This window comes from Aphis gossypii, chromosome 2 (assembly GCF_020184175.1).
Source record: "Aphis gossypii isolate Hap1 chromosome 2, ASM2018417v2, whole genome shotgun sequence".
NCBI classification, from domain to species: domain Eukaryota; kingdom Metazoa; phylum Arthropoda; class Insecta; order Hemiptera; family Aphididae; genus Aphis; species Aphis gossypii.
In genome coordinates this window covers 53,944,034-53,965,773 of record NC_065531.1, presented here as the reverse complement: position 1 = coordinate 53,965,773, position 21,740 = coordinate 53,944,034, and the positions used below count along the sequence as shown (strand labels likewise).

The following is a 21,740-nucleotide window of genomic DNA, read 5'->3' as shown; positions in this document are numbered from 1 at the left end:
TAATAGGATATAGTGTGTGTGTGTGTATTGAAAACGCAAGTGACCGGACCGAAGCTTGTTATATACCAGTAGTGGCGGCGGCGGCGGCGGAGTGTCCGTCGGCCGGACCAGAGAGCAGCATCGCCGTGCTGCTCGGGCGGGATGCCAGTGACCCGAGTGCTTTGATCTCTCTGTGCTGCTCTATACACACACGCACTCGCCGCACACACGATATAGTCGGCGGCGGCGGCGGCTGCGTCCTTGTACAAGTACCTTGGGGGCAACTTGTCCGCTTCGTGCTCGCGTTGCATCGCAACCGGTTCCCCCCTACACACACACACACGCGCGCACACGCATATACACACCACCGTCGCGAGAGAGCGCGACGGTTTGGCCGAGTGGTGGTGGTTACACGGCGGCGACCGTACCCGAAACCGGTTGACGGCGGCGGCGGCGGTTTACGGCTCCTCGCTGCAGCTCTGCCGCGTAATATAATAATATTATCGACTACACGCGCAGTCGTCGTCCGTCACCCGATCGATCTCGCGTTTTGCGGTTCGTGTGTCGCGAGTGTGTCGTTTCTCTGTGTTTTGTGCTGTTAATGATATTTTGTTTGTGTGCGCGTATATCGCTATTTTTTTTTTTTTACTCCTCTCGTAAATAGATTAATACACAATTTTTTTTTTCCTATCATCGGTCTAGTGCGCGAGTGTATGTCGACCGCGCGCGTAAGTCGTTCGGCCCTCGAGTGATCATATATAGTGTGCGCGCGCGCGTCCGATAACAGCGCCGCGTAATCGACTGCGATGACGACGGATGCGCACCCGCCGCAGCCGCTGCAGTTGACAGAGTCGCCGGCTAAGACGGCCGCATGAAACCCATCACGTTCGAGAACCTCCGGCGGCTGATCGGCGGTCGTCGGAAGAACAAGGACCGAAACGAGTCGCCGTTCAAGCGGAGCGACTCGTTCAAACGGATATCGATCCGCAGGAATTACTTGGACAGTCGGGGCGGCGGCGGTCAGAAGGGCAGAAATCCCACCAAAAAGCCTCTGCCTCTGATAGACGGCGATGGCGGTGACGAACCGCCGCGACGATATCTGCAGCAGCAGCAGCAACATTCCGTCGCACTCGCCCCGACCGAGCAGCCGGAAGACAAGCTTCCGGCCGAGTCTCCGGTCGTCTGTCGTCTGCAGGCCAGTCCCCGGGCCGCTTGTCGTCGTCCGATAAGTCCTCTGCCCGCGCCGCCCTGCAGAGACGACGTACCGCCGCCCGTCGAGCGGAGACGGCAGGCGGTCGCGCCGGCACCGCCGCCGCCACCTCCGCCATCTCCGCCACCCACCACCGCCGTCGCAGCGTCCACGACGGCCGCCTCCGCCACGACCGCCGCCGCTGTCGCCGACTCCACCTCCTCTTCCGCGGCCACCGTCGCCGCGCCGGTCATCGATTACGGCGAGTGGATTCGATGCATACGCGCCGAAGAAGACTTGAACAACATGAAACGGTCGTGTTCGCCTCCCCCGCCACCCACGCCGCCCGCCCGGTACCGTTACCACGTGCACAAGGAGCTGGACGACAGCAGTCGCACCGACTCGGCCATCAGCCTGGGCAGGATATGGATGGACGCTCCGATGCTGCCGCCGGCCGCCCCCCGTAGCCTGGAGCTTCCAGCGCGGCCTGCAGCGGCCTCTGCCATGACGGCCGACGGCGACGGTCAGCCGCAGCGCCGGGCCCACCACTCGCTGGAGAGCGCGCTCAAGGACAAGCGGGACGACCGGCCGGTGCCGTGCAGGCGGTTCCACCGGTACCCCGGGGCCCCGGACGGCGTGGTCGTCAACAAGACGGCGTCCCGTTCGTCGGTGGCGTCCACGTGTTCGGGCAAAGACTCGGGGTTCAGCCTGTCCGCGCCCGGGCTGTCCGATCCGCCGCGGCCGTCCAAGCAGCAGTTGTTCCGCAAGAAAGCGCCCAGGCGTCCCGCCGCCACGGCCGCCGCCGGAAAACCGACGGCGGCGGCGCAGCGGCCCTTGCCCGCGCCGCAAGACCAACTCTACCAGGTGGTGGTCGCCAGGTCGCCGTTCCGACAGCTCAAACTGGACCCCATGATGTTCGTTCCCCCGGAAAAGAGGCGTCCCGCCCAGCACCATCACCACCACCACCACCATCACCCGAACAAGCCGTCCCGGACGGTGGTCGAGATCCGCGACTATTGCGTGCCCAAAGACGCTCGTCTGCAGCATCGACTCGATCAGTGTCGCGGAGACACCGACAGCGAAGACTACGACGACGAACAGGACAGACTTTACGAGTCGATATCGAAAGGCACCGGTGTTCGGGGACGGTGGCAAGAGTCTACGGACGACGCGGACACCGAAGACGACGAGCAGGAGCAGATACAGCAGCTCTACCACCGCAGACATCACTACCACCAGCACCAAGACCAGAACCGGACGCCCGTCCGGAACACAGACCGAGTGAAACGGAAAAAGTCGGCCCGACGGAATATTAAATACGTGGTGAAGCCGGTCCGGCGGGCGCCGTCCGCGGCCACCCGGAGACCCAGCGTCACGGCAAAGTCGAAAACGCCAACAAGTACGTTTTTGGTTTTTTCCTCGTCCGATTTTCGTCTTAAATTCGCGTTTTTGTGCCGTCACTCGCGTATTTTTTCCCTACATATATAATAATATGTAGGTAACGTTCACGCGAGACTCTCGAGAATGCGCCAACGGTCGTTATGACTTATGACTTTTGTTTTTACTATTACGATATATAGTATATGTTACTGTCACGTCGATTCTTGTCCGTTTTGCAATACTGCTCGTCAAAACGTAATTAACGACTCGCGTAGGTTGTATAACATATACATACACGTCGTACAGACTTATATCCGTCGAAATATTGATTGTACTTTATACGTATATACATTATAAATCTGTCTAGTACAGCTCGCCAACGTTTGTGGATGACGCGTTGTTTGCGAATTGTTCACAAATTGAATTGCTATTTTAATTGCACTCAAAACTTTTGCTATATATTAGTTAAATTAAATTTGTCGGCGTCTCGACCGTGTGCGATGAGACGTCTACCTCTATTTTTTAACTCGATGTATCTATATTAACCAGTTTGTTTATCGTTATAGTGTAATTATTGTAGATGGTAATAAGTGTTTCAAATATATAAAGCGATGTTTAAAAAAATAAACTTTTAATTGGCGGGCATAAAACGTGTTATAATACCTGATACATTCTATAATATAATATAGGAAGTAGCTAATGCTTATACTTGTCATATTTATATAGGTTAGTACTGCTATAAAACATTAGAGTTCTAAAAATACCATTCGAAGGTATACGTCTTTATAATAAATATATTTTTACCGTTAAACCGACGAAACTTATTGGGTATGTATACGACACGACCATCGATATTTTTGTTGATTCATTCATTTCCATTGAAATTGTTGATGGAATAACTCTATAAACCCGCTAAACTGGTTAAGCATAATACGAATTTTTTTACGTTTTACCATATTATATTTAATTATGTCCGACATACGGTAATAATAATACTACATTTACCACTAGACATATATTATTATATACATTATACATGCTGCAACACTTTCCGCATTCATTAATATTGTGTAAACGGCATCTGCGGAAGTGCGTTATCGCGACGACAAACGCTTTCGTCAGTATCCTGCGAAATGTATTTGATTTAAACCCGTTAAGTTGTGTATTAAAATTCAGTTTAATATATTTTGTTGCTCGTAACCTATAAAAAGAACCTTTACGGATTTTATAAATGATTTAATACCGCGATTCGATTTCAAGGCGTGGCGTCCTCGTTCGAGTCGTTCGATAAATTTTCAACGGTACATTTTATAAATCGTTAACACTGCAGAGCAATGCGAAAAGACTTTAGTGGTCGAGTTGAAACAATAATTTAGGTGCTAAAAAAACAACCAACAAGTTTGAGATAGGTACACACAAATATACATATCATATGTATATGTGCTATAAAAAACCTAACGACGAATGATTATCAAGTATGCGCCCTATACGTATTTCCCGACAATAATAATTACGATCCCATGTCGTTTAAAAAGATCATCTCCCACCGTGTATAATATATAAATTACAGGTTAAAAGACCATAACAATAAAAAAAAAAAAAAAAAAAAAAAACGTCAGTCGAGAAACCATATACTCTGTAGGTGATATGTAAATCTATGTAGGTAGAGTAAAGAAACCCCCCGTAGTCTGGGAACCTTGAAAAGGTTAGCGGCAATCAAATACGATCGGGATCAAGTATCACTCGCCTACAAGTCCATATAATTTTTATTATATATATTATATATATAAGTGTAATATCATTATTGTAATATACCACAGCGGTGGTTTACCGGTGAAGTGGAAAGGACGATACACAACGCATCACACGCACTCCTCGTATACGCTGGTTAGTTGTGATAATTTATAGAATACAAAATATTTAATCAATAATAAACCCAAGTCAGCTGATTATTCCGTTCTTCGTCATTAACTCTCCTCGCCACCGCCGTCGTCATAATAATATATATAATATATTATTGAATTATACGAACCGTGTACAGCCCCCGCGGTAGCAGCACAGCGATAATGGTACGCGCTCGGGTGAATATTTATTATTATATTATATATTATAATATATATAGAGTTTCTCGAGCTGCCATCAATCGCGGGCACAGGAGTCGTTTTGATTATGTCTCGAACGACGACTGTGCTCCGGGGTGAAACTACTTACGCCACGTATATGTTATAACGATAAATTATATTATTACATATATTACATATTATATTATTATATACATCGCGTTCACGACTTTGGATTTTATACATCGATAAAATCAAGCGTTATGCGGACAAATCGTATTTCATTATTGTACGCGTACACACGAAACTCGTATAATATATTATAATATGGTACGAGATAATAAAACGAAATGATGTATTATTGAATCGTCATAGCGTAATAAATTGTATGGGTTTTCGCGTTGAAATAGCATTACGTTCCCGTCGTGAGATGCGATTTTCTATAACGACTACAGCAAAACCTAAATACATTTTTATATAAGTACGGTATTGATGTTGTTGTTGCTGTTATAATATATGTATATTGTATATATATAGGATACTCGGCGATTGTATTTAACAATATTATAATAACTTTCATCGATACATTAATTTTGTCAAAAACGTTTATAATGTTTATATACATGTAGCGACAATAACATTATATAATATGATAAGTGTATCGCGTATGCGTATAAACAGTATGTTGTGTTGTATTAACTATTAAGTAGAAATGAAAAACCAGCTAAATTTCTACTGGACGTAATTCGACAATGCATCAGTCAATCACTGGTCTTTTACTTGTGTACCTTAGAGCCTAACCAATCCCCAACCATTGATTAAAACTTAATTGGATTTCTTGTCGTATAAATATGATGTTTATGCATTAGAACGTATGTTTTTTTGTTTACTGTTTTGAAATTTGAAACGATACCTCCCTTGAGGCCACTCAAAACGCGTCTCTTGATATAATTAGGTGAATTAATTGCATGTGGTTGCGTAGGTACTTGTCGATTATCGTATTCGTTGCAGTTGTTACGGCATTTTGAGGAATTTTAATTCGTCTCTAGTCGATTTGATTAAATCGAAAGTTGTATAGTTAGAATTTTGATGATCGCTAATTTGTGTATACGAATACATCATTATAGTTTACATTAGAATGTCAATTCTATTAGTTGCCTCATTACCCTCCTATGACCTATATGATAATGAAAATACTAATAATAATAGTGATAAATATTTATCTAATGGTTTTTTGTTTTTGTTTTTGTTTCAGGTAAGTCACGTGAACGATTTCTGTATTAATATTCAACACCTGTTGTACTACTTAATATTGTATAAGAGTGGACTCACGGTGAGTCTGATGACGCCATCTCTTTAGACATAATTTTATAGTAATAATATTTACCTGTGTACATTGTATTACAATTTTTTTTTTTAAACTTTATTTTTAATATATCTAAATAATATATAAACAATATATTTTGTAGTTTAAATTATTAAACGTTAATTATTAAAAAAAAAAAAAAAAAAAAAATTATACACCATAATTATTATTATTCTAAGTACAAGTACGAGGACGTGTACCTACAAAATGCGACTATATACGTTGCGACAGTAACGTACAGTACTTTACTACGCTATATAATATAATATATATTATATTGCAGCATTACCTCGTAATTCTCTGCGTGTGCAGAAATCTCGTTAAGGAAAGTATATTATTTTATTGATATCATTATAGGTATGCGTTTGATGTATACAACAGTAACTATCATTCGTCGATCGCATTATACATTATACGACATAAATATATAAAGTCAAAACGCGTGTGATTAGCAGCTGATTTAGCATTATTGTTAAACGATTATATATAAACGCGTTATTTAATGTTCACGCACTGTATATAATATTTTCCTATAAGAGTGTGTCCGGTGGCCGTACTCCAAGGCTATGCAGACTGCAACAATTGTAACGACATTTATACATAATTAGCTATGTAGACGTATCGTAAACGAGTCGAGAAAAATCGCGGATGAAAAATCGAAGCGTCACCGCAGTAGTTTTGCCATATTTGTTTGAAATATATTATTATATTATCATATACGATGTGCGCATTGTTTCGGAAAGTTCAATTATAACGCGTATTGCGTATAATAGATATACTTATCCTATATGTACTTACTCTGCACCTACCTGTTCATGTTTATTATCGTACACACATTGAAAATACGTCAAAGCCTGATGTATGCGGCTTCGCCGGTCGGTGTACAAATCCGTACGCATAACTACGTGGATCAAGTATCCAAATATAATAATAGTTATAATTATAATTACTGTCATTGTCGTTTTGGGTAAGGTCGACTGCGCTTATTTTAGTCACACGCTGGTTAAAAAAGGTAATGTCCTAATTGTATTACTCGAACGACTTGATTGGTCGGCCGAACGTTTTAAAACTTTTAGGTATTAGCTATGACCAAAAGTCAAAACATCATTTAACGTCGGTTTGCATAATTTAATAATTTATATTACCTTACTTACTGCTGGGTTATCTCCCGTTTTTTTCATACCTATATATTTATTTCACAATGAGATGTGTAGTGTTAAAATTGTTTAAATTATCAATGGAAAAAGGGTATTATTAGGGTATTAAGGTATTATTATTAATAATTATGAAAGATTTGTTGGATTAAATTCTTGTTAAGTACCTATAATGTTTATTAATTTTTTTTATATTCATATACCTAATAAAAAAAAGAGAATTGTAATGAGACTCATACAGATCCAGCAATATATAATATGCATCGATTTCGCTACTATATACAGGTACATGATATATTGTATATGCCCAAATTGAAACCTAATATGCCTTTTTTAATATTTTAAATTTAAAGTTAGCTAAAAACTTGAATATTTGAATTAAAAACACCACTATTATATCCTTATATAGCTTAAACTACTATTCATTCCTGCAGCAGTTTCTGTATGGTTCCCGTGAATTGAATTTCCTCGCGTTCCCGGAAATTGCCAATCCTTAGATTTATTGCGACGGCAATGCGTAGTTGATACCATATATTATTTTTATTTTTATTTTTTTGGCTATACCAAATTTGTCTAATCCTTCTGTGCTGTATAATTATACGAATAGCGCGTAAGGACGTCGTCGTTTGCCCATCAATTCCGTCACCGATACGCCGTTGGCTATTGAACTAATGGACGTTTAATTATGTAAGAAGGATTTTTGGAATCTGTCCTTTTGTAAGTAGGAGGATATTGAAGGAATGACAAATGTGCGATCCCTGTGTATACATAATTAATACATACACCCATATCATGACAGCGTATACATTGCATATATATATATATATATATATATATATATAGTGTGGATATTTATACTGCAGAGATACGTCACTTAACGTCAAAAATCCCTTGCAACTAGATTCATCTATAATTTATAATTATATATTTTATGCATAATAATAGTAATCTCTAATCTCTATTGTCTCAAAGTCATAGCAAGCGGTTTCAACGACGATGGCGATGATACCACCACCGACTCTTAGTAGAAATAATATTATTCTCGTCCATTTTGACATTATATCATTATTATTATATTATAATAGTACTGTAGTAGCAGTTGACTGGATTTGACGAACTTCCGTCTACGTCCGTCGTTGGTATCGTTTTGCACTGTATTATATAGCTTTTGCAGTTTCCTGTGATTATTACCATTAAATCGGTGCGGTCACTACTGTAGGTTCCACGAGGACTTCGTTTACCGGTATGAACCGTTAACACTTATGATTTCAAATGAAATAATAATAATAATAGGCACATTTCAGTTGTATACACGTATCAAACATGTCGGTATACTCCATCATACTATTTTTTACTTGAAAATTATATTGTATTATTTTTTATGATTTTTGTATATTTTTAAAGTATAACGTATATATAATATACTTTTATTGTTGCAGCGCTATTAATTCTTAAGTGAAAAGTGTTCCGCCCCGTGTACTTATTTATTATTTTTCTATGTATATAAACATTGCATATACAGCTTATTATTATTAATATTGAAGTTTATATAAAATATCTTTATAGGTTCGATATTTAGTACACTCGAACGGTTTTCTATGGCTCTCGGCCAACGTATATACATATATAGGTATATATAAATATATAATATAACTACGGTCATCGAAACGCGTATAATACCTATCAAGCACTCGAATACAATTTAATTTTCATAAATCCGCCGTAACGAGACGTTGTCGTCGAGTCTGCCGGGTAATACTTAACGGACCATGTATATTATATAATGCGTACCTATCCATTAATGCCTTTGAACATCCTCAACTATATATATATTATAATCATAGCCGTTTGAGCGTAAAATAGTACGACTATACACACGCTATAATTCAGCGGCCAATTTAAATACTCGTATCATGCTACCTATTTTTTTTATCGTTTACAAAATAATATTCGTAGCGACAAACAAATCGAGTTATGATGCTATATTCGTGTTCGTATAGTTATTATAACACTACCCGCGAGACGTTTGTAACGTTAAAGAATTTAAACACGACTAATTATATGTGTCACGCATTAAACGATGTTCGAACCTATACATATATCATGTCTTATATTATACCTAAGGTATACGTATCATATATAGTATTGTAATGAAACTCGGTGCGAGATTGAACCGACATAATATAATATATTATGATGCTTAAATCTATATGTATAGTTGTCTTACGACGTGCATATTGTTACTGTTTTTATTGTACTGGGTCGTCGGTGCTCATCAGATGTCGCAGTTACCTGCACTATAGGTATATATAATATATGTTATTATGATACCGCTTTTGGATGTATACAAGTCATTTTATAAATGTGTGTGCGTGGTATATAGTACTTACTTTTATAGTATTGTATGCTATAATATATATAATTTATTGACGCTCCTAACTTGAGATGATAACCTTAAACTGTTATATTGATTTCAAATTGGATGTGTCGTCGTTGGTAATATCAATCGGACGCTCATGACACGCGTGTATTGATATACGTCTATGGCTTGTTATTGCTGCCCGTCAAAAAACCTATTTTGCAAAAATATAGTCACCTATTCATCAAGGTGTACGTACGCATAATTTATCGCACTTATTTATATACATTCGTGTGTGAAGACTTCAGTTTATACGATGGGTGTTTTTTTTTTGTTTAGAGTTTTTCCTATGAGCGAATAAAAACGCGATCGTTTTACACCATTTAATGAAATAGGTACGTTTTGGTTTAGGTTTCGTTCTGTTTTACGTGTTAATATATTGTAAATGGTGTGTCGTATATAACGTGTTTGTTATATTCAACGAGCTTTATCGATTTTCGGTTGCCGTTAGCGAGTAAATATACTTACCTATAAATAAGTACATACTGATGGTTAAATATATTATAAAAGGATGTACACAATAAAATATGGTCTGTAAGGATAACGCGTTTAAAAAACAAAGTATTAGTCATTTTATTTTGTTTTTTTCATACATAATTTCTGTTTTTTTCGGATATCTTAAAGTAATATATTACATTATATCTACTAATCAGGCATCTGCATTATTCAAATTTTAGTAAACGTATTGAACACACTAAACATTTGCTCAGTATATTCACTTTAATATTAAGGATCACTATTGTAGGGTTAATATTTATAGTCACTACCGATCACAGGAATGGCATTAATTTAATATATTAATTATAAGTTTTAAATAATATATAAAATACCTAATTGGTATATTATGAATTGTGTTTAGTAGTTAAATACGAAATTTTTGATTCTTTTCAAAACTTATTTAGTATAAAGAGATAATAGATAATTGAAAATCAGATATTGTGTATAAAATAATTACTTTAGTTACCATTATTAATGTGTTCCACAAAGTACAGATATTGTATGATGGTAGTTATATTGTTGGTATTTTTTTATTACTCGATATAAATATAATGTATATCAATGCTTGGCTCATGTTTAATATAATATATACATGTCCATATACGTCTGCCTACATCAAAAAACTTTTAATTTTTTTTTTTTGTTTGAATCGATACTGCAAGTTCACGAGAATGTAATACATAATATAACTAAGCATATTAGTGGCACGACATTACCCATTACTCTGCAGTCGTCATAGGTCATAATATCCGGGCTGCACCCCGGGGTTCAATATCCGGGCAATGCGGGGTTGAATATCCGGAATGCCTCATTTATTGTTTGTTTGGTTTACCCGAGATCAAACATGTTGTGCGAATCACTGTGTGTAGAGTGAATTGGTCATCGTAGAACATGTACACGTATATATATATATATATATATAAATGATATTGTATGCACAAACTAGTGATTCACTGCAGTCGTTATCGAAAATGAACGATGTTTGAATACGCATATTTGATGTGTATTATCTCTATAATACTGGTGGAAACCGGAGACAAAAGTTACATTTCGTTATTAATGTAAAGTACAAATGAAAAAAAAATATGGATGTATATAATTTTCAGGTAAAAATAGTTTTATTTGAAAAAAATTTCATGTGTCCCTTTTAAACCCTACATTATTTTCATAAACATTGCTTTGAATTTTAAATATTTTAAAAAAAGTTACATATGACCCCAACTAATAGTTAGTCTTAGTTTTTTTATAGTTTAAAATAAATCCTCTCAAAGTTATGACATTTTTACAATTATAAAAGGTAGCTAGAGGAAAATATTTTTAATTTATGTCTGTTATATAAACTATTACAATATTTAATTAATACAACCGATTTCGTTTAAAATAAATTTAAGTAAATTAACATAACCAAATAGGTAATACACGGTATTAAGTAATATTGTCTATTATTGAGTGTTGGTCCCCATATTATATTATGTTACATTGGACTCCCTATAGAATATTAAAGTAAATTTAATTACCGTTATTTGACCTGCAAACTAATTATTTAATGATTTTCAGTCGGTTTAACCCTAATTTTTGAATTATATTTTTATAAATTTATATTTTAATTTAAAATCTGCAGTTTTCATAACATTTTTGACAAAATTTCTACAAATATTCGGTTATTATAAAAAAACATCGAGACCTCAAATTGCTATATAATTAGGAAATTGTATTCATTAGTTACGTAATATATACATTATAAAGCAGTGTAAAACGTTCTCTTTGTGTATATTATTATTACGATGTATGAGTTGCTAACCCATCAAAATCGCTGTCGTTATGATGATATTAATTACGTTTACATGTTCATTTTCAATTTTCTATTAATATAAATATATAAAAAAAAAAATAATAATAAAAAAAAATATATTAATTTTGTATAAAAATTAATAAGTCAACAAAATTTGACCTTTGGTTCTAACAGTGAACAACAGTATTTAGTATAATATGTATTTAACCAAGTATTCGTGGCATGCTAAACCGCCATTTATCTTGAATTATATATATATGAACGACGATTACAGCGACTGCATCGAGCTAGGAGATACACGAAGTCTGTGAATATAATGCAACTGTTATTACATTATTACTATAACGTATATATACGTACATCACGCGCTGTAGGTATATATATATATACTTAATATATTGCTGATGTTGCGGAGGATCGTGGCATAAATGGAATCTTCTTTCGCGTAATTTGACAATTATTAAGTCGTTTAAATGTTTCGCTCGCGCAAACTTAAGTCAACTATTATGCTGTATCCACGACACACGTTAAAACGGCAGTAAGTACCTACCAAGTCATAACCTTCCCGTAGAAACCGAACTTTGAAGCATACGCAGTATTATATATTTTCTTAACAGGACGTATTTTACCTTATACACCATCATGTTGATGTCACTGTCTTATACTAACGCATATAGTATCAACTATTTGTGCAACTTTTTAAGCTTGTTTGGTATTTAAATTTCAAAGTAAAATATAAGCATTTGAATATTGTAAATTTAAATATAACATTCTTCAAAAATAAAAATATTAAAAAAGCCTAGATTAATTATATTATTTTCATTTAAGTTGATAATATAGGCCAACACTTGTTTACTGTATAATATTAAAAATACCGTAAAACGGATTATTCAAACATTTAAAATTAGTCATGTTGTTATGCATTAGTAAGACGAAGTTTAAATATATGGGCATAATGTATTAATGTGGTCAATAATATGAGAAGTACCGGTCTCACTGATCGCATATTTTTGCACTTATTATTGTAATATAAGTGTTATTGCCAGAAAAATCGTGTTTGGTAATTAGTTACAAGATATTTCTCAAACAAACTTTGATAAGCTAATGTATTATTAAAAATAAAAAGGTATTTAATTAGACGGTGACCTACCAGATAACTGCAAATTCCTTCAAATATGCTATAACGGTGAATTTGTATAATGTATACATGTTATTGGTACCTATAAAAAAAACAAAATAGTATTTATTTTCAAAAACATTTATAAATTATGTCATTATTTCTTTTTAATTTTTAAATATTTATATTTAATAATTTATTCTGAATTATGATACATATTAATTTGGCAGGTTAAACTTTTTTGATATGCAATAAAAATTATAAAAATAATATTATTTTTTTTAGTAATCTATTAGTCTATACCAAGTAGGTATGCTTCAATAAAATGACGCAACATATCTGGAGTTGTATCATGTTATCAGGTATTCTTCCCAAAATGTTTATTTCCATAATTACTAATCACAACAATACACCTAAGTATAGTTTTTGCAAATTTACATGTGATTTTATGCATAGCATATATATTATATATGCACCTATAACCGGTTTACTTATAAGTCATAGGTCGATAGACGATAAGTAAATATGTACAATGTATAAATGCACTAATAAATAAAATAAAAACAACTCTTAGATGTACTGTTATTATAATTATTTAAATTTATACTTAAAATTGGACAAAAACCAGATAGGTTACATATCGAACCAAAGAAAATAAACTATTAAACTTTAGAAAGTATATTGGTAGGTCACGTGCTAAACAAATGTCAAAAAACCGTTTTATCGTTTTTTATAATAAAATAATTCATGGTACGTATACGATTAAAATAATAATCTGTAGATGTCTATCTTAAATTGTAATATAATATTTTGGTGCTTTTAAAACGAAATATTACGAGTATATTAAATACCATGATACGCTATAATACCGGTTAAAAATATGTGCCTATGATTAGTCCTTGTTTGCGACGCATTACGAGCAAGCTGGTTAGCGATGTATCAATATTTATCACGTACCAGCTATACCGTGATTATCACTCGATTCTCGGTTGAATTTTTCGCGTGGGTATTATACGATGTAATCGACCAGTGACGGATAATATATCCTAGAGTCCTAGAAAATAATATATATATATATATATTATAAATGATTATTAAATCTAATTCTGGTACTTCATACACGGAAATCGTGTATTAAAAACCAGAATCAGAGAACTAATGTTTTTTAACACGTCATTATAGTCCACCCACATATATGAACTTCGTATATTTTACGCATGAATCAATATTATTCAATCATATTATAATAATATGATTTATATATGTAATTTATAAGAAAATACTTGTCACAACGCGCGTGGAACGATTTCAAAATAAAAAGCTCGAAAAAGATGTTTCTCTGGGGTACGTTTTTTTATGTTTGTCTTAACGTGCCATGGATACGATATTATTATTGTTTATTTCCCTCCGCGTTTGTAACTCGAGTTTTTTTTTCTTAAATTCGTATGCATCTGCACGCTTCCACGCCAAAAAGAAAAATTCATACATCTAAATTGCCAAAAAAAATACTAAACTTGTGGTTTTGTCGAATTGTCGGGGGACAAACGTCTACGTGTCGTTTGGAAAATAATATTAATACATAATAAACGAGCGAGATTCGACAACATTTAATATACCTAATGTGCTTTTATTTAGCTCTTGCGGAGAGGTATTTGGCACGGACTTGGCGGGGTGACATTAAGACGATTTGAATTTTTTTCTCCAATACGATATCGATAAAATACACGCCACTATATATTGGCACCGGTTGATTTAATACCGTAACGATAAATCACCTTTAAACACTGAACCAGCCGAACGCGCGCGTACCTAAAGCGAGACTATAATGTATATATATGTATGTACCTATCGTAAAAGCCTGACGACTTTCACGTTTTACGTATCTCGTAACGATTTATACATATTGTATAGGGTGGTTTTTTTTGTTTTTTAACCAATCGTGGTCGGTTTTTATACGATTTAAGTATTATATTTATTTTGCTTGTAGAGGCTTAAGCAATATTTAAATTTGGAAAAAATCGGATTACATCGCAGTGTATATATTCTTATCGAGTTACATAGAAAGTAAAACCGTACAAACGCGTCCGGATAAGTAGATAATTTCTCTATCCGTGCGATAAAACAAAACAAAAATCACCCAACATATATATTTTATATTATTTTATTGTAGTATAGTGCATTGCGGATTATAGTGCTGCATGTATACACTGCAGTCTACTACGTCGTCGTCGCTAGCGTGAGATTGAATTCGTGTTATGCCGTTCGGGCGAAAGTGTCTGAGATTTTTTTTTACAACGTCTCTCCGCTACCTCCGTGGTAATATTCGATGGATGTTACGTATATATATTATATCATATATATATATATACGCTTGTACGTTTGGTTTGTCGCTGATTTTTTAAGCGAGAAAATCATTATCTAGTTTGAAATAACAGATATATATATTTATTTTACACTGTCGTATATTTTAAGTTCGGAAATAAAAAGTCGAAGTGTAAAAAATGTATATGTATCTATTATTTACCTTATGATACTTTACCAATTATGAAATATTGTTTCCGCGTTTTCTCTTCGTGAAATACGTATTTCATTGATAACATATTATCAATAAAACAAAAATTTAAATTATAGCGATCGTGATTTATACCTATCACATTTTCTACCATCCTATAAAACATACTACTCCACTGATATGTAAATATTATATATACTCTAATTTCTTAATAATAGTTTTAAAGGCGTAATGTAAATTATTATCTCTACTTTGGGGACTATGTGTGTTCATCCTACCTTGACGACCTAACGCGTAATATCATGATAATATGCACTATATACGACGGCGGTATATGCGTTTATCGAGCAATGATATTTTCACGTAGATCTAATGATCGGTTATCATTTAACAGCGTCAATTTTTTCCTCATCTATCCATTGTCTTACCTAACGATTTTCTGTCAAACCATATTATTCTCTAAACTGTAAGCACTATTGCGATGTATACATCACGAAATAGTGTTGATTGAAGTGAAGCAATGTGACGAAAATTCAACAAAACTACAACCTCCCATCATCATATTATCGTCTTTGAGACCCGATAAATGAAAATATCAAATAAAATCAATCGTAAATCGTTTATAAATACGATTTATTTTCTGCATAAATAAACTGATTGCAAGTTTTTTACGTGTTTTTCTTACAGTTCCAAACGTTTTTATTTTATAATTTTTTCTCTTTTGTTTTCAACGATAATATTTTTTATCGCGGCAATATGGCCCTTTATTACACGGTATACGTATAGTATATCTATGTATATATACACTTACGACTATAAGTTTCAATACAAGCTGTATAATATAATATAATACACGGACGGCGTGTACGACCTTGACGGTTTATGCGTTTCGCCCACTCGTACGCGAGTACTCGGCCGGTCCCAGGACTATAGTGAATATGTGTGTATATAGTAGGTGTATACTTGCGCTAACACTCACACACTATCGTCGGTATAGTATAATATACTTGTGTACTTTACGCCCTCGATCAACGTGTGTATATAGCACCGCAAGAGTTATTATTAATGTCAAAACCCACCGAACGATAGTGTTTAGTAAATGTATATGCTACAGTGATATTGTGGAGAGGAAGATACAAAGAAAAACATATTATATAATATACGCGTATCGAGAGAGGGATTTTTCTTTTTCAATGTCCACTATATGATTCTTTTTGTCGCTGTACCGTGTCTCTTGATCGCTTTTAGTGTTAAAATATAATATTTTTGAGCGCGAAAAATTCGTATTTCGACCGTGTATTATTTGTTATATAGTGTATTATTTGTTATATAACAGACTCACACATACTCAACACAATCACATTAGAAACGTGTTCCGACTATATGCTGCAGCAGATCTGCTATACATCATTAGGTACAGCATTCACATGAGTGATTTGAGGATACTACCGTACCTCTAGAGTCGATTATATCTTATGGTTATGTTGTGTGGCGATTAGAGCTGTTAGCTGATATACTTAAAATTTAACGTGGTATAATATATACAACGGACTCGGTCTGTTTATAGATAATTTGCAATCTTATTTATAAATTATTGACGTTTTACAATTATATTTTTGTTTTATATTAAAACCACGAGTATATAATACCACTTGTGACTCAATCCTTATACATTATATTAATTAACTCGTTTAACTGCAAATCGCATGTGTAATTAGGTCTACAAATAATTAATTATGTTTGTTTTTTTATCGAACGCACCATTATTATATTAAGTATATGGTCTATAAACGAAAAGCGTCTAAAACGAATAAACATTTTGTAATAGATTGCTCCGAGACCTCATCAGCACATAGCTTAATACTACCATGCTGCAGGATTTATAGGTATGCAATTTCAGAACTATGAGGCAATGCGATTTAATTCGACCGCCGAATTGTAAGTCGGACTATTTCATTAAAGTTTCAGGGGTCGGTCATTCTCCGATCGAGTATACACATTTTATGAACACGTATACAACGCTGTACGCACCCACATAACCTACATATGCATGACATTTCAATATATTATGTACACACAGATCATATTATATATGTGGTATAATATATTATGTATTATTGGCTATTTATTGACTTCTTAATAATTTGTTTCTAACTCGATCCTACTCGTTGTTTACACGCAAACTGCACATTGCTCGAGCGTAGGACTTTGGCTCATATATTTTCGGTTTTGTGTTTGGTAACAATAGCTTGCAGTTTCTGAAGCAACCGCTAGTTAATTAGTTCAAGCAATAATAATGAATAACCGCGGAGATTATCGTTTTGAGATCGGTCCTTGGCGCAGCGCAATGATAATTATCTTTTAGAGATGCGATTTCATCATCATTCGCATGACTCTTGTGTATACTTATTATTATTACTATCGTCATAATAATAATAATAATAATCATCGTTGTCGGTGAAAGGGGGGGGGACAAGGTCCTCGATTTTGATGTGCGGTTTCTTTATATCAGTATATCTGTGCTTCCTTGTCAACTATATCTATGCCATATATAATATACATTGAACATTGCATACAAACTATACATCAATATCACACTTGACGACGGACAAGTACCCATCGGGAAAATATTGGTTCAGCGATGAAATGAGGGGTATTCCAGAATATATTATACACATTAATGAGTCGGTTATGTCATTGCTGATGCAGTTATACATTTATAATATGCGTATATACTTAGAATAAGATATATTATTACATTGTCATTATTATATCCCTTTTAGAAAATAATGAACCGTCCGCTGCAGCAGTATAATATATAGTGGAGTGATATTAAAACTTCTAGTATTTCATTGAAACGTATCCTGCCCGCTGTCGAGGATCGAGTTACTGCAAACTATTATAATATTTATAAATACATGTTGTGGTATATAACAAATTACATAATGTAAATATTATGTAGGTACCATAATAATAACATATGTGTGTGTATGAAACTTCATTTTTATATTTGCTCACTGCGGGTTTATTGTGCCTAATGTAATAATAATAATAACAACAACCTGTAAAGTCTGAGCATACATGTATAGTGTAAAAAATATCATGCTGTAAACAATACTCGCCGTCTGCGTTCGACAGATATAATTTCCTTATTTAGATTTTTCGCTTTCTACTGCTGATCGTTTGCCATTTACGCACATCTTTTTTTTTTTAACAAGCGATCGAGCACGAATAGGTTTCATCAAACTTCTTACCACCGCGGGCTTCCAAAAAAAAAAAAGTTATATAAAATAATTTATGGGTATTGTGAATTTCGTGTAGTTTCGTCTAAACTCGCCCGGCGACCGTTTAAGCGTTCCGAGAAGGCGGCCGCTGTGTTCTACGTTTTTATTTTATATTTCGTGGGCGGATAGCGATTTATACGTGCACACCACACACGCCGTGCTTGTCCGCGGCAATCAAACTCCATAATATCGTATTATATTTATTATATAAAACTACGTGTATACGTAATAGTACTCGCGCTCACACACACACACAAACTATATTACAGTGTGTTTAATATATATAATAATATATAATATATAACCGTGTCCTGGGCGCGTTTTATTTGTTGGTCGAAAACGACGGCCGCTGCGAGTGGATCGAAACATGACTTGTAGATTTGTCGACATACGTGTCAAGGATGAGGAAGGTCTCTGTTCTCGAGTAGGAAGCCAATTAAAAAAAAAAAAAACTTGGTTCTCTTTCAAACACACACACACGTGCACGGTTCCTTTGCGTGTTGTTACTCTCCGAATTATCCTATAGTTATAACCCTAACACGTCAGTGATGATGCACACAAAAATAAAATACAATATAACAACATATGTACCTATAGGATAATTTTGGGTGAATCAATTTGAAACTATACACATTTTTAATTAGGGATCCTGCATTTCCACTTTGAAACACTTAACTTTTTCAACAGTGTTTTTTTTTCAAAGACAACCTACAGTTTGAAAAACATAGGTATAAATAACGGTCTTTGACGTTAATATTATCATTTTCATTTCAATCATCTTTAATCTAACGAAAGTCTACAAATATATTAAAAAGAAATAGATTTATGGAGTGTTAATGATTGACTAAAATACACCCTCGCCACAGATATCAATTACGAGTTTTCCTGAACAGAACATTAATTCTTGATCGTATAATATAATATCACCTATAACTATATAAAAACAATCATTTATGTAATGAGCAGTGCATGGTTATATTGACATTGTGTCTGCCACCCATAAAGCCATAAAGATCATCACAAGCTCAGTAAACGTTTTTCCAACATAATTTCCCCTTCTCCAACCCCTTTATTGACTATATAGTTATATATTATATATAGGTATATAATTATAACGGATCATGACTATATTTTTCCATATTGTAGAAGAAATCGTGATATCGACTGCCGCTATTTGACTTTGAGACTTTAGTTAGCTTCGTGTCTATATACATATTATATATATTATAATAATATAAAGCTTACTGCAGTATTTATATATATATTATTTTATGTGTGTCATAATAATAATGTGTATTTACATTGCCGTCGTTTATAATAATAGTTTTTTCGTGTTTGAACTTACTTGGTTTCTTATAACCAGCGACTCGGTTTTAATAACTGCACTGGAGATTCTTCAGATATGACAAAGCCTTTTATTATAAATGATAATTTTTTTTTATCTTAAACTAGATTATAGGTTAATCTTATTTAAATCATTATGTATGGTTTTGTTTTATTTATCACACACACTCATTTTGATGCACATAATATTATGTTTTTTTATGCGTATATGTAACATAGTTTAATATTTTTCAAATCGATTTCTTTTTCATCGTGACGTCGTCGAAAATACTACATATTGTAATACATGTCTATATTACTGTATTGCAGTCAGTAGAAATAAATTTACCGTTTTGAAAAAAACAATTAATGTATTTTATTATGAAACTTAAGTGTAATGTATAATTCCTAATGTATGTATCAATGTATGTATCATATTTATTGAATTTACATGAAAACCACCTGATGGTAGCCGGGTACACGATTTTTAATTTAAGACAATATTTAGTAAAATAATAATATATTGTATGATACCCGGCTTTATTTCTCGTTTATTGCGCGTGGGTTCGATTATTACCTGTTTTGTTTATTTTGTTTGCACGTGTTGTAACGACGAGTTTTTTTTTACGTCAAGATTATTATTTTGATTTTACAATCAACTATATGCACGGTATCATATCATTATATAGGTATCTACCGACTACCGCCTACTATTAAATTATAATGTTATATGGATAGTAGTGATAACGACTGTTGTTTTTTCTAGGTTTTTTTCACGCTGTAATGTCATAACAATATGTAAATGAGTTATTATTATTATTATTTTTTTTTTTTTTGGTTTTAATCATCTTACATTTTTGCGTAATTAGACCTGAACAACAATATAATATATAGACATATATAATTGCACATGTTGCGTGCTCATATTTTTGCACAGTACGGTTTTAATTGTACTACGCATTGTAGATGACGTTCACACGGTCGGCCTTGGGTTTTGATAATGAATTTCGGCGTGGCTTCATTTTATATTATTTAGGTTAGACTCGTAAAGCGAAACGATAAGCAAAACCGCGCGCATACACATGGTGTACATATGTGTATCCTCGAATTATTGTCGTGAAATGAGGCGAAAACCACGTACCAAATATTATTATAAAAAAAGACATCGTTTGATTTTTTTTTTTCATAAATTTACAACAATGAATATTATACAAACATTATTGTTTACCTATATAATATATATATAGTTCAAGGTCCGGAGCCATTGGTTCGGTTTGGTAGGTGGTGACGCGTCCAGAAATCCAAAGCAAATGTGCCTATATAAACACGTGCACGTGCAGCAGAGATACGGTCAAGTGATTTGTGCGACCGCAATATAAACATAATATAATGTATACGTGATTCGCAGGATTGTCATTGTTATTAATACTTATCAAAACGATATTGTTTTAGGCGTACGTGTCATTTCATATAACGTTAACAGTCGATTAATCGTCGCCAACATATTTATCGATATACCTACCTCTAATTTAATATTATACCTAATATAGTATAATATACTCTGTGCATAAATATATTTGTTTGTTCCCATCTATGCGTATACATTATATGTTCGAATTCCAATTATTTATTGTTGTACATATGTTGGTTTTTATTTTACAATATTT

General features: G+C 34.7%; 1 protein-coding gene across 2 annotated transcripts in view; it reads left to right on the top strand.

Annotated features, from left to right (window-relative positions):
* Positions 1-463: 463 nt before the first annotated feature.
* The window catches only part of LOC114129377 (disco-interacting protein 2), a 79,990-nt gene continuing 58,713 nt past the window's right edge, over positions 464-21,740 (top strand). Inside the window, exon 1 of one of the 2 annotated variants that reach the window (XM_050198959.1) lies at positions 464-2,567. In XM_050198959.1, coding sequence (XP_050054916.1) covers positions 851-2,567 — 1,717 coding nt within the window. In that variant the 5' untranslated portion in view covers positions 464-850. The remainder of the gene's footprint in view (positions 2,568-21,740) is intronic. The other variant, XM_050198958.1, reaches the window with a different exon arrangement.